General features: G+C 59.3%; 1 protein-coding gene across 1 annotated transcript in view; it reads right to left on the minus strand.

Annotated features, from left to right (window-relative positions):
• Nucleotides 1-2053: 2053 nt before the first annotated feature.
• TMEM132E (transmembrane protein 132E) overlaps nucleotides 2054-13118 on the minus strand; it is a 30491-nt gene continuing 19426 nt past the window's right edge. The window contains exons 4-9 of the mRNA XM_074595812.1: nucleotides 11735-11927; nucleotides 11359-11502; nucleotides 6249-6454; nucleotides 5368-5647; nucleotides 5093-5284; nucleotides 2054-4583 (exon numbers count right to left, since the gene is read on the minus strand). Coding sequence (XP_074451913.1) covers nucleotides 3555-4583; nucleotides 5093-5284; nucleotides 5368-5647; nucleotides 6249-6454; nucleotides 11359-11502; nucleotides 11735-11927 — 2044 coding nt within the window. The 3' untranslated portion in view covers nucleotides 2054-3554. The remainder of the gene's footprint in view (nucleotides 4584-5092; nucleotides 5285-5367; nucleotides 5648-6248; nucleotides 6455-11358; nucleotides 11503-11734; nucleotides 11928-13118) is intronic.

Below are 13118 nucleotides of genomic sequence, written 5' to 3' on the forward strand. Positions count from 1 at the left end.
GGCCTGTCCTGGCGGGAGGTAGCCACCAGCCCCTGGCGTGAGGGTGGTCTGCAGCCTACGCAGCGCCAGCCCCAACTGTTCTCTTGGGTCTTTTGTCTTTCTTTTTTAATTTCCTGTCCTCACTGGTCATTCCTGATGGGGAAAGAGATCCAGTCGCAATACTAGGGGTGAAGAGGACCAGCTGGGGAAGGGACCAGGCGCCCTCAGCCTCCACCGGAGCCTTCACGGAGTTCCCATTTTCCTGGCCTTCGTCCCCAGTATTTTGCCGGCTGCCTCCTGACCCATTTGCTGACAGGCTTCGAAGGCATCAGGAGCCCAAATAAATGGTTGGCGAGCTGCTTTCCTCCTGCTCCAAATGCCCGGAGGGCTGGGATGGTGGGTGATGCTCAGGGGCAAGTGTGTGTGTATTTACAGGTGCCTGTATGTGCACCCTTGCACCTGAGCAAAGCCCTTTGCAGTCCCCATACAGCGACTACACACATCCATCCTTTATATATATATATATTTTTTTTTTATGTATATATATATAAATAAAAAATAAATATATATATGCACACACATATATGCATATGTATAAAGAATAAATATATACATATGCATGAACTACAAATATATACGTATTTATATATCAATAAATAGCTGGCTATACAGCTATACAGAAGTTTTTGCTCCCTTCATTCAAAGGCCCAGCCACCCTCAGCAGGTCTCGCCCCCTCACGCTGCCCCTCGCCCACCACTGCACCATCCCCGGGGATGCAGCCATGGGCGAAGTGCCGGGATGCGGGTGCCTGGGTGGGGAGAGCCACCCGTAGGACCCAAGGTGGGGAGACGTGGGCACGAGAGCGTCGTCAGCCCCTGCAAACAGCTCGGGCTCCCCCTGGTCCATGGGCACTGCCTTCCCAAAGGCTCTGGGAGACCCAAACCAGCTCCGTCAGCTGAAATGGGAAGCGATGGGCTGGAAAAACCGCCACGGACACTTGGTGTCAGACCTTGGGCCCGGCTATAGCTGCCGAGCGGCGGGAGGAGGCGGTGGGCGAGCAGCCAGCGCTGCTTGGGGGGCGGGGGTTGGGGGCTGGTGGAAAGCAGCCGGAAGAAGGGGGTCAAAACCTGGGGGGAGGCTCAGCCGCGGGGACACCCCACATTGAGCGGGGCCAAGCTGCCCGATCCCTGACCTGTGCAGGTCTGTGTCGTCGTCCCCCCGCCAGCCGCCTTCCACCTTTCGCAGCCCCTGAGACGCGCTCGCGGACTGGGAATCGGGCGCTGCCGTGTGCTATTACAATTACAAAATTTCATTATACACTTTTCTTACCTTCCCCCTCGCCTTTTCTTTTTTTTTTTTTTTTTTTTAACAAATATTCATGTATGTTAATTTAACAAGGAGGCTTGGCAGTTCCAAGCAGGGAAATCGGCTGTATTAATTTTACTGCTCAGAGCCGCTATCAGCTCAGTGGCTCGTTCAGCCAGACCTGGGTCCTTTAGATAACGGGGCACAGCAAAAGCCTAACTGCATCAGCTGCCTGGCCTTTGAGCACATCTCAATTCCCCCATATGTATATGTATATATAAAATCAGCATAGAGCTATCAGGTAAGTTTTAAGGCCACTCGGGGGAGAAATTTTCACAGCCCCAAATTGATAAATTCTTTAAAGAGGCTTTCGAAACACTGCACGCCACCACGGGCTGCTGCTTGCCTGCCAGGGAAACTGAGGCACAGGGGGACACCGAGGATGGCGCTGCGGCATCACCTCGTCCCTGACCACCAGTCTTTGATCAGGCTGTGGAGGAGGGGGAGGATTTTGAAGAGAGAAGTCCCAAATCCACAGCTTTGACCCCAGAGTGCTCAGAGCTTAGGTGAGGATGAAAGCCAAGCCATACCCCTGGCACCCCAGCAGTGTGTCGTCCCCCCCCCCCGCCCCCGACAGCAGACCCCGCACCCCCCCGACCTGACCCCCAAACCACTGGGAGCACCCGCGGCAGAGATACGGCCCATCACAGTGCTGCAATGCCTTTTGGTTTCGGCGTTTTGTTTCATTGTTTTTTTCTTTTCTGGTCTTTTTATTTAAGAAAAAGGAAAAAAAAAAAAAAAAAAAAAGAAAAAAAAAAAAAAAAAGAGACACAGTGGTGGGTAACTTCCAATCCAGAAATAATCCACTGCCAGCCTCCGCCTCCCCGCTCCATCCCGTGATGCCGGAGGCATCCCCGTGCCCACAGGTACCAGTGCACAGCCCGGGACCCCCCCCCAGCCCCCGCACCCCAGTGTCCCCGCGAGGTTACCCTGGCCGAGGATGCTCTGCTGGGCCGGGAGATGGGGCGGCCCTGGGCTGGGGGGGTGCTCTGGGGTGAGCCAGAGGGGCTGGGAGCTGCCGCCAGCGCGGGGTGAGCGGGGAGGCGTTATGTTATGGCAGTCAGAAGGCACCAGGGAGGCTGAGCCTGGCTCCGGGCATCCCTGCCGGGCTGGCACTGGGGGAACTGGGCTGGCAGTGGGAGACCTGGACCAGGTCCGGTTGTGAGTGTCCCCATCCACACTTGGCCCCCCGGGGTGGTGGGAAGCCCCTGCACCACCTCCCAGTCCCAGAGCCACATCCTAGCACTTGGGGGGGGGGGGCAGAAAGTAGGGGCTGGCCCCACAGGTCCCAGCGCCAGCCCCACAGCTGGGAGCAGAGAGAGGGAAGGGCTGGCAAGCTCACAGGCAGCGAGCTTGCTGGCCCCCCCAAAACACCCCTGCCGGGGGGCCACAGCCCTTCCCAGGCAGCAGGAGGGGGCAGAAGCAGCTGCCAAGGGTCCCCAAGGGATGCTCCTGTGGCAAACATTACTGTCACCGTCCCAAAGGGAGGGGGGGGCGAGCCTGGCACTTGGGGCAGGGACACAGCAGGCGACGGGGACAGCGGTTCCCAGGTGGCCATGGCTCTCCAGCCCCCTCGGCAGCCGCCCTCCCCTCCCGCCTCACCCAGCATCACCCGCAGCGTGGGGCAGAGGGGTCTGAGTGGGGGCCACCCCCCAAACACCCCAACAGCCATGGGGCAGCAAACCCCTGAACCAGCACTCACCTCCAAAATTGTGCAACCTGGTGCAGCAAAGGCAGGGGGGTTGCCTTCAGGAAGCCCCCACCTGCCACCTCCCCCAACTGGGCACCTAGGGGGGGCCAGGACATCTCTCTTCTTCCACCCCCTGCACAGCAGGACCTGCAGCATCGTCCCGTCCCGTTTGCCATTGGAACAGGCACGCCAAGGTTTTGACCCCATCCATCTCCTGCCCCCCAACTCACCCCCTTTGCTGCCCCCTTGCCACAGGCCAGTGCGCTGGGGGGCCACACGTGTGCCGATGTCTCCCCTGGGACAACCAGACCGTCAAGGGCAAGAAAAGAAAAAGGCCCCCGGGGGTGCCTTCCAAGGGGGTGAGGAGGACGTGAGATGTGCAGAAGAGGGAACGCGCAAGAGAGCCAAATTTGGGTCTCCAGCCCCGGGGAAGCAGCCGGCGTGGTGTGGCATGGCGTGGCATGGCGTGGCACGGCGTGGCAGCCCCCTCCCTCCCGCCCCGTCCCCTCTGCCCCTGCGTTAAGCGATCTCTTTGATTCTGCGGATGTAGTTGTGAAGCTCTTCGGGGTCTTGCAGCCCCATGTCCTGGCAGACCCACTCCAAGTCCTCCTCATCAGCGATGGGGATGGAGTTGTACGCCAGCTCGTCGGAGGGCAGCGTGGCGAAAGTGGTGAACTTCACCCGCTTCCGTTTGGAGGTGGGTGAGTTGAGCGGGTCCTCGCTCTGGTCCCGCGTGGAACCCCCCGAGGAACCGTCCCCGCGACCGTGGACCTGGCTCTGCACGCTGGTCTGCGAGCTCCCGCTGCTGTGGTGGTCCGCGTGGCAGCAGGTCTGGACATTTTCCAGGGGGTTCCCAGGGCTCTCAGGCTGTGGGGAGAGGTCATTGTGAGCCCGCAAGGGCTGCCCGTTGCCCAAGAAGACCCAGTGGTGGGAATGGTCCATGTTGGTCTGGCCTTCAGGTGGGATGCGTTTGTGCCGATATTTCAGCACAAAGACAATGCAGTTGATGAGGAAGACCAAGATGGCCAGACAGAAGACACCCAGGAGGGCGTACATGCCTATCTCCAGGTCCGTCAGCCCCCTGGTCACCTGGACGAAGCCAGTGGGGATAGTGGGGAAGTCCTCGGTGGGGTGAGACGCGCTGGACATCCTACTGTCCTCGCTCGGCTCCGCTTTCCTCTCCACCTCTGCCCGCAGGGTGGTGCTCGCCCCCGTCTCCGCCAACCCTGGCTTGCTGGACACATGGTCATAGTCATAGGTTGGGTCCTCTTCGGACCCAAAGTGGACCCGCACGCTGGCCAAGGCTGTGAAGAGCACACTCTTGCGCTTGGTCTTCTGGCAGCTCTCGCAGATGACCAGCTCAGCCCGCAGCAGCTCCCCCGCACCCTCGCTCTCCGCCACCACCAAGGGGAACGCCCGGTCCTGGGTCACCGAGACCACCTTCTCGTCCAAGCTGCTCACCACCAGGTTGTAGTCCTTGGGGTCATAGAGGGAGAGGGGGGCCGTGGTGCCGTCGCTGTAGGAAATCCACAGGCTCAGGAGCGCTTCCTGCGGGACCAACACAAGCACCGGTTGCCCAGCACGATGCCAGTCCCACCTGCACCCATCCCTCCATCCCTCCTCTTTTGCATCCTTCCCTCCATCCAATTGACCCTTTACCCCTCCGTCATCCATCTTGTTCCTTCCAACCATCACCTGTTTTTTCCCTTTCGCCGATTCTTCCCTCAATTTTCCCCATGCTTGCCCAGGCTCACCCCAAATCCCAGCCCCAGACATGCCAGATGCGGCTACCAGAGCTGGGCTGGGAACTATAGCATTTCATCCAGACCCGTTTGTCCCTGTGTTTGTGTCCTGTCCCCAGGTTGGTTCATAGATCTGCATGAAGGTTTCTGGGGTACTTTGGGGGTCTCCAAGGTGTTTGAAGGACAACGGGTGCTGTGGGGGCCTGGGATGACTGTGGACAGGATATGCAAGGGGGAGGTTGCGGATGGAGCCCTCACCCCACCCCAAGACCCACACCAGGCCCTCCAAGCCCCAGTGCACCCCCCTGGCCTCACCTGCTTGAAGAAGCTGAGGGTCTGCTGCACGGACGTCCGGGCAATGATGGTGTGGCTATTGCCAGGGCTGGGGTGGAGGGACAGCGAGAGGCTGGAGACCACCTGGGCCTTCAGGTCTGTGATACTGACCTTCTCTTCCGCCACCGTCACCAGTGTCTCGCCTAGCACCGCCTCCATGAGCGGGGACACGACCTGCAGGGGACGAGGGTGCCCGTCACCGCCTGCCACCCCCAGCCTAACTGGCCGAGGGGGGGCAAAGGCGGCCGGGGGGGTACCTTGAAGAGCGTGGTGCCCGGCTCCCTCCCGGCCAGCGTGAAGCTGTCCACCATGTGGGCCACCCGCGGGTCGTCCACGCGCATGAAGTCGCTGACCAGGTCGGTGACCTCCACCAGCCAGTCGGGTCCCAGCATGGTGACCACCTGCCCCGTGCCCTCTGCCGCCGTGGTGTGGAACTGGGTGAAGACCTGCAGCGTGGCGTGCTGGTACTGCAGGGCACAGCCCCGGCTCTGCTTCCTCTCCTCTTCATCCTCCTCGTGCTCGCTGTCCCGCACCGACCTGCAGGATGGGGCAGTGGGTAGGCAGCGCTGCCAAGCTCCCTCCTGCTGCAGCTCTTCAGCCCCTCCAGGAAAGGAGAGGGGTGGCTGGGCAGGGAGAAATGCTGGTTTCTCCCCAAGCACGGGAGAAACCTGCTGGCTCCTGGCCAAAAAGACGCCCGTTGCCCATGAAATCTCTGAGGGCTTTAGCAGCTTCTGGCAAGAGGGTCGCTGTTGTCTCTGCCCCCTAACCAGCTGAGAGGACAAGATATCTCGGGTTGGGATGGCACCTGGAGGCCTCTAGACCTCAAAACAGGGCTAACTTTGGAGCTTGGCTGCTCCTGGCCTCATCTAGGGGAGTTTTGACCATTGCCGAGGATGGGTGTTCCCCACCAGTTCCATCGTCTGACCAACCTGTGGTTCCTCCTTCCATACAAACCTGCAACCTGTGTCCATGATCTCTCACCTTTTCCCTAGGGACCCCCTGAGATGACTCCGGCTCCACCATCTTTAAAACCCCCTCTTTAAGTAGCTGAACAAGCCAAATAGACCACTAGCACCACCTTCATCTTGCCTTCTCCAGGTTGGCCGGACCCCAAGCGCGGTGGCTCCGCAGCACCCACCTCCTGTCCGGCAGGATGGGCACTCTCCAGCCCTTCACTTGGCTCAGCCGGGCGTCCGAGAGCTCGATGTGCAGCGGCAGTTTGGGCACCCACACCGTCATCTCCAGCGGGGCAGAGAGGTGCTCGTAGGTGAAGGTGACCCGGGCGCTCATGGAGCCCCGCGACTCCTTCCCGCTGACGAAGACGTAGTCACAGCTGCTGGAGACCTGGGGGAGAAAGGAGGATGAGGGGGTTGCAATGCTCCCGCAGACACACCAGAGATCCTGGCAGGAGGCTGCCTGGAGGATGGGAAGTGCCGGAGGAGCAAAATATCACCTGGCACATACCCGGTTAAAGGTGGCCCAGGAGCGGGGATGCTCTCTCCTCCCCAAGGTCCCTGCTCAGAGGTGTGGACCCACACACACCATGGCCATGTCGGGTATTTTCCCCCCGATCCAACTCTTCTGAAGCCCTTGCAGGCACCTTCATTTGGTGCTTCAGCTTTTTTGGTCCCCCCGCACCAAATTGTCCCCCGCTACTGCGCTCAAGCAAGAGGCACCCGCGTGGGCGCTTCACAGAGGTTACAAATTGCTTGTTCTGGACATTTGCCCCAAAATCTCCTCCACACATGCCCAGAGGGCACAGGCAGTGAGCACGGACCAGCCGTGTGCAGGTACCCACCGGTGCCTCATCCCTGTCCCTTCTGCTAACCTCAGGAAGAGCTTCCCAGAGTCCACCTGAATCCTCACGTTCGTCTTCTTTCGCTTTTAATTCCCATTTATGCAAATGCCATCAGTTAAATTTGCTATAAAACAAATACATCCTGCGGGGGCCACTTATTACCAACCGATCCGAGCCAATTAAGGAGCTAAGAGGATGCCAGTGCAGCATCGTCTGCGTTTCGGCTTAGGCCGTCAGTGTCAACAGCACCTTCTCCTTCTGATCTGGTTAAAGATGTCCCTGCTCACTGCAGGGGGGTTGGACTAGATGGCTTTTAAGGGTCCCTTCCAGCCCAACACATTGTGTGACTCTATTCTAGGATTCCCAGCAAGGGTGGGAGGAGACAACCAGGCTGGGGAGGCTCCGACCTCTCATCTGCAGTGGCCCCATGGCCCAACCCTGACCCCCTTTTCCTCCCCCTACACCATCAGGAATTGCAACTGAGTTGTTTGTTGCTGGGGAAAAATAAAACCCCTTTGCTCAGCCAGCAGCACAGTCGGTCTCTGATGCGCCAAGCACCTCAGCAGCGCAGGAGGGCTCATTTTACAGAATCACAGAGTGGTGGGGGTGGGAAGGGACCTCTGGAGATCACCCAGTCCAACCCCCTGCCAGAGCAGGGTCACCCAGAGCAGGTGGCACAGGAACGCGTCCAGGCGGGGTTGGGCTGTCTCCAGAGACGGAGACTCCCCCACCTCTCTGGGCAGCCTGTGCCAGGGCTCTGCCACCCTCAGGGTAAAGAAGTTCCTCCTCATGTTGAGATGGAACTTCCCATGGTCAAGTTTGTGCCCGTTACCCCTTGTCCTGTCCCCGGGCACCACTGAGAAGAGCCTGGCCCCATCCTCCTGACACCCCCCCTTTCAGTATTTATAAGCATTGATAAGATCCCCCCTCAGCCGTCTTTTTTCCAGACTCAAGAGACCCAAATCCCTCAGTCTTTCTCCATCAGAGAGGTGTTCCAGTCCCCCCATCATCTCGGTAGCCCTTTGCTGTCCCCTCTCCAGCAGTTCCCTGGCCGCCTTCAACCGGGGAGCCCAGAACTGGACACAGCACTCCAGGTGCGGCCTCCCCAGGGCAGAGCAGAGGGGGAGGATGACCTCCCTCCACCTGCTGGCCACACTCTTCTTGATGGCCCCCAGGATGCCACTGGCCTTCTTGGCCACAAGGTCCCATTGCTGGCTCATGCGCATCCCGTTGTCCCCCAGGACTCCCAGGTCTCTTTCCACAGAGCTGCTCTCCAGCAGGTCACCCCCAGCCTGTCCTGGTGCAGGGGGTTATTCCTCCCCAGATGCAGCACCCTACACTTGCCCTTATTTCCAACATGCTGCTCTCCCACGTGGATTCTCTGATGGCTGATAAGGAGTTGAGTCCACGCTGCACGGTAGCTGACAGCGGAGGTGTTAGCATCACTGCCTCTCTCCCCATCTTATCTTTGGGCACTTGTGGTCATTCAGCTGCAGGAACTTTGTATTTCCGAGCCCATGAGCAGGGCCTGACTTCTACAAGAAGTTTCAGCTGCGGGAGCCCACCACGAGGTGATCGTGGTCCCCGGGGCTGGTGGGAGACGCAGAGCACGAGACCTGGGCTCCTCGGGAAGTCCCCGCTGCCCAGGCACAGGAGGGAAATGCAATGCAGGAGGGTTTGTTCCTTGTCTTCCCATCAGAGATACCAGCTCAGCACGTCTGAAAAGACAATCTCATCTCTGGCTGGGCGGCGTCTGAATAAAGATGAGCTCCTGGGCAAATCCTCCAGCAATGAAGTGCTCTGGATATTGTGCCATTTATCACAATAAATATGATGGGCTGCTGCTTGCATTACCTTAGCTAATAAATCCCCCCGGCACCTTCTTCTGGGGACCACTTGCTTAGCAATTGGGGGGGGTGTTGAAACTACAACAACAAAAACTCCCAGCACATCAGGCCTGTCCCGATGATGGAGTGACTGCAGATTAGCTTTTAAATGAAGTGCGCGCTTGTTCAGAGAAACTTCCCGGATTCGCAGCAAGGCTTCGGGAAGCGAGAGGCTGAGGTCTGCCCGGGCTCCGAGCCAAGGCACCGCCGGCTCCACGTCTGCCGCCAGGAGCTCCCCGCCTTGGCACAGCATCAAGCTTGGGATCAAGGGGACACATCTCCTCCACGGCCCTCGGGAGTGGGAAGAGCCACCACAACTGGTGGGATCCCATGTTGGCCAGCCAGAGGTCCTGGTGGTGGCTGCGGGTGACCAATGTCCCCGAGGCTCAGCCCCACTGAGCTGACTTGCTCCTGGTGGCTCCTCAAGCAGGTTTGGATGGTGAGCTCCTAAGAACAGTTCACATAGCAGGTCCTCAAGCAGGTTTGGATGGTGAGCTCCTAAGAACGGTTCACACAGCAGGTCCTCAAGCAGGTTTGGGTGGTGGGCTCTTAAGAAAGGTTCACACAGCAGCTCCTCACGCAGGTTTGGATACTGAGCTCCTAAGAACGGTTCACATAGCAGGTCCTCAAGCAGGTTTGGATGGTGGGCTCCTAAGAAAGGTTCACATAGCAGGGCAGGTTGAGCATCTCCCATTGACCGTGGCTGGCAGCAGAGGTGGCCTTTCGACTCCTTGCGTGTCCTTCAACGTGTACACAGTCTCCAAAGCCACAACCCAGGCAGGGCAGGGTGATTATTTGTATGCTGCCTTGAGTGATGAGGTCCTCCTCTCGGGGCTGAGCACGGGCGGTCGCCCTGTGTCACCACAGACGGGGATGAGGGTGACGACTCCCACCTCTGCTCTCTCACCATCCTTGGTGGGTGGCCCTGGCACCTTCACAGCTGCGTCCACCAGGTCCAGGACGTTTCCCCTCCACGTTACACACAAGAGCAACCACTACCGAGCCACAGGCGGCGTGGGGAGAAGCAGCTCCCCAGCCCTCCTTCACGTTAAATTATTTACAGTAACAGATAGCGCATCCCACTATGTAAGCTTTGATTTATGTAACAGGTTTATAGCCCTGACACCGTAATCACACTCCCCAATCTCAGCGGGTAACTGAGAGCTCCCTCGGAAACGAAGCTCCGGCACAAACACAAAATAACTCAGCAAGAAATTGCACGGGGCTCCGAGCGGCGAGCGGGAGGCGAGCCGGGGCCGGAGGGCTGCTCCATGCATTATTCATCCCAGCTTGTGTGCATGTGTCTGCTCCCCCCAGGTCTGGGGACAGCGTGTAAATAGATTTATGAGCAGAAAGGCAGCACATTAAACAGTTTAAGTGTCTTGGAGTCCATCCTGAAGTGTATTATTGCTCTAGTGTTTTATCACGCTGCGGAGGACCGGTCTCCATAAATTAGACCCGGTGCTGTAAATCGCACGGATCGGAGTTTTAGTCAAGAACTTGGGTAAACAGTTTGTGACGCTGGCTGTCACCCCCCCTCCGCGGACCACCGGGGACAGCAAGTCCCAACAGGGCTGGGGCTCTGCCCGTCGCCCCTGGCTCGGCTGGGAGGGCAACCGGTGTCTGGTGGCGAAGAAGGGGAGAAAGGGCTCTGTCCCCCAGCCTGGGGACATGGGAGACCCCAGACCCCCACCATAGCTCCCCGCCTCTGCCCAATGCAGCGGGAACACGGAGAGGGTGGGCTGGGTGCGTGCAGGGAGAGGAGGTGGGAGGTGTCTAGGGAGAGACACCACTGGCAGAACGATGTCTAGGGGTGGATGGATGGATGGAAATGGTGATAAAATAATACGGAGAGGCGGATAGAGGGATACACACAGTGATAGAAAAATGTATATGGATGAATGGGTCTGGTGATGGAGAAATCATGGCTGGATTTGAGGATCAACTGCTGCCTCGGCGGCTGGGGCGGATGCGTGGGCAATCGCCACTGCTGCAACAGTGAGCCTTTTGCGTTCACCTTATCAGCATCTCTCCCGTGCAGCCCATCTTGCTCCTCTCCCCCAACCTCCCCTTTTCCCTCCATCGTCCCCAAGTCCCCGGCTCGTCCCCCCACGCCTCGCCGGGGCCAGCCCGCGCTCAGCCCAGCATCCCATCCCAACGGGAGATAGATGTCACCAGGAGGCAGGAGTGAAGCCGCTGATGGAAACGTGCAGCTTACACTGCGAGGTGACAATGTTTCACCTTATCAGCACTAAGTGCCGTGATAACCCATAGTTATTGCTGCTGCCTGGTGCCAGCCTGCACAGCGCCGGAACATCCCATGGCCTCTCCGGGGACAGTGACAAAGTGTCTTGTCCTTCTCCCGACAGATCCCAGGGAGAGGCACACATGGACTGAAGCCACTGAGGGGATGATGAATGGGATGGGGTGGGCTTGTGCGGCACATGGGCTCAGCTACCAGCTCCAGCCCATCCAGCTCCAGCCCACGCCGCTATTGGGGCCAGCACCCCTGGGGGAAGCTCAGCCCCTCACTAGGGCCAGGAGAGCCCCCTCCCTGCACCCACCTTGATGATGTCTTCGTTGTTGGACTTGCACTCGACCATAGCAGAGACGTCCACGATGACGCCGCTCAGCTCAATGGCGATGACCTTCACAGGAATGGCCACTGTCCGCCCCGTCAGGATGGCCGTGTTGATGATTTCTGTGTCCTGGGGACAGGGTGCAAAGAGGAACATCGTGTTGGAGGGCAGCCTGTCCCTGATTCCGGCTGGCCCCTCTCCGGCTCCAGCCCTGGTGCAGAGAAGGACCCACACACGGGTGGGTGGGTGGGCTGTATGGGTGCTACGGGGTGGATGGGCCAGTGGGAGATCCCTCAGAGGGACCCAACCCGTCCCCAACATCAAAGCAGATAAGCTAAGCGAAGGGCAGGAATCCGCTCACCATGGCCAGGGGCACGATGGCCCGGATATCCCTCTGGATGACCGTCAGCTCCGTCACCACCTTCTCCAGGTCGGGCGGGGGGTTGCGGCCCCGGTAGTCGATGTGCCACATGATACGGCGCGTCACCGACTGGCTGGTGAAGTTCTCCATCTCGAAATCCAGCTGCATGATCTCGGAGGAGGAGTCCCCATCCCTGGGCAGGGGGACAGGAGGGGGATGCGGTGAGCTGGGTGCCCTGGGTCCCGCAGGCACCCCGGGATCAGCATCAGACGCTCCCCTCTAGTGACGCAGAGCATCCCCAGCTGGTCCCTTCTCAGGGTCGCCGTGCCTGCTGGGGGGACCGTGCTGTGGGTGCCACCACGATGCTTTTTCCCAAACACAGCAGTCCTGACCCCCCCACACCTCCACCGGGGGCTGCTCCAATGGGAACCTACAGCATCCCATGGGAATCTCCCCAGTGGGAGGGAGAAATGTATTTCACTGTCTCTCCCCAGCGGGAGAAAAACCTCGGTGGCTCAAGCGGGGGCTCTCCCAAGGCTGCGGGTGATATATTGTCACAGGGTGAGTGTTGTGGCCACAGGCCCAGGGGATGGCGGGTGGCTGCAGGTGCTGCCCTCATCTCTCCGGCTCCGTCTTCCCGACAGTGCGGCTGGATTTACTGCCCCAGGCTGCTCCCGCCTGCATACTCGTGTCCCGCAGGCCAAATCCCAAGTGTCCCATACCCAGCAGGGCAGCGCGCTCGCGGACGGCAAATAAGTCCCTGTACAAGAGCCCAGCCCACGCTGTTGATTTTACAGCCCCTTCCAAGGGGATCACATGGGGAAACTGAGGCACGGGAGAACCACAGACAGCAGATGGGACAACACTGAGCTAGGACTCGGGGCAAAGCTGTCCCCCAGCCTGCATGGGGACACGTGGGGCAGACAGGCAGGGGATGGGGGAGGTAGGCAGGACCGGCAGAGGATAACGGCCCCAAGACCATCTGCTCACCAAAACCCCACACATTTAATGGCAGGACCCAAAGCTAACGGACAGGGAGCGAACTCTGGGCCATCCCCGAGGCAGGACAGGATGGAGAGGCTGTGCACTGCCAAACCCAGCACACAGTGCCAGCTAAGGGAACGGGGGGACTCAGCAGCCCGTGTCCCTTGTCCTCTGCGTCACAGCTTGGTCACAGTCTGACGGCAGCAGCGTAAATCACTTACACCCCATCCCTATGAGCAAACCTCCTCAGATGCGATCCTGCCCTCCTATCACTGTGTCCAACTTGCAAATCCCTCAGGGGGACTCGGGTGCAACCCCCCCGCCTTAGGCGACACTTCTCCCTCCAACGGTTCCGCAAAGCAAAGCATCCCCAGGGGACACCCCAGAGCCCCCGGGAACC

This window comes from Larus michahellis, chromosome 7 (assembly GCF_964199755.1).
Source record: "Larus michahellis chromosome 7, bLarMic1.1, whole genome shotgun sequence".
Classification (NCBI taxonomy): domain Eukaryota; kingdom Metazoa; phylum Chordata; class Aves; order Charadriiformes; family Laridae; genus Larus; species Larus michahellis.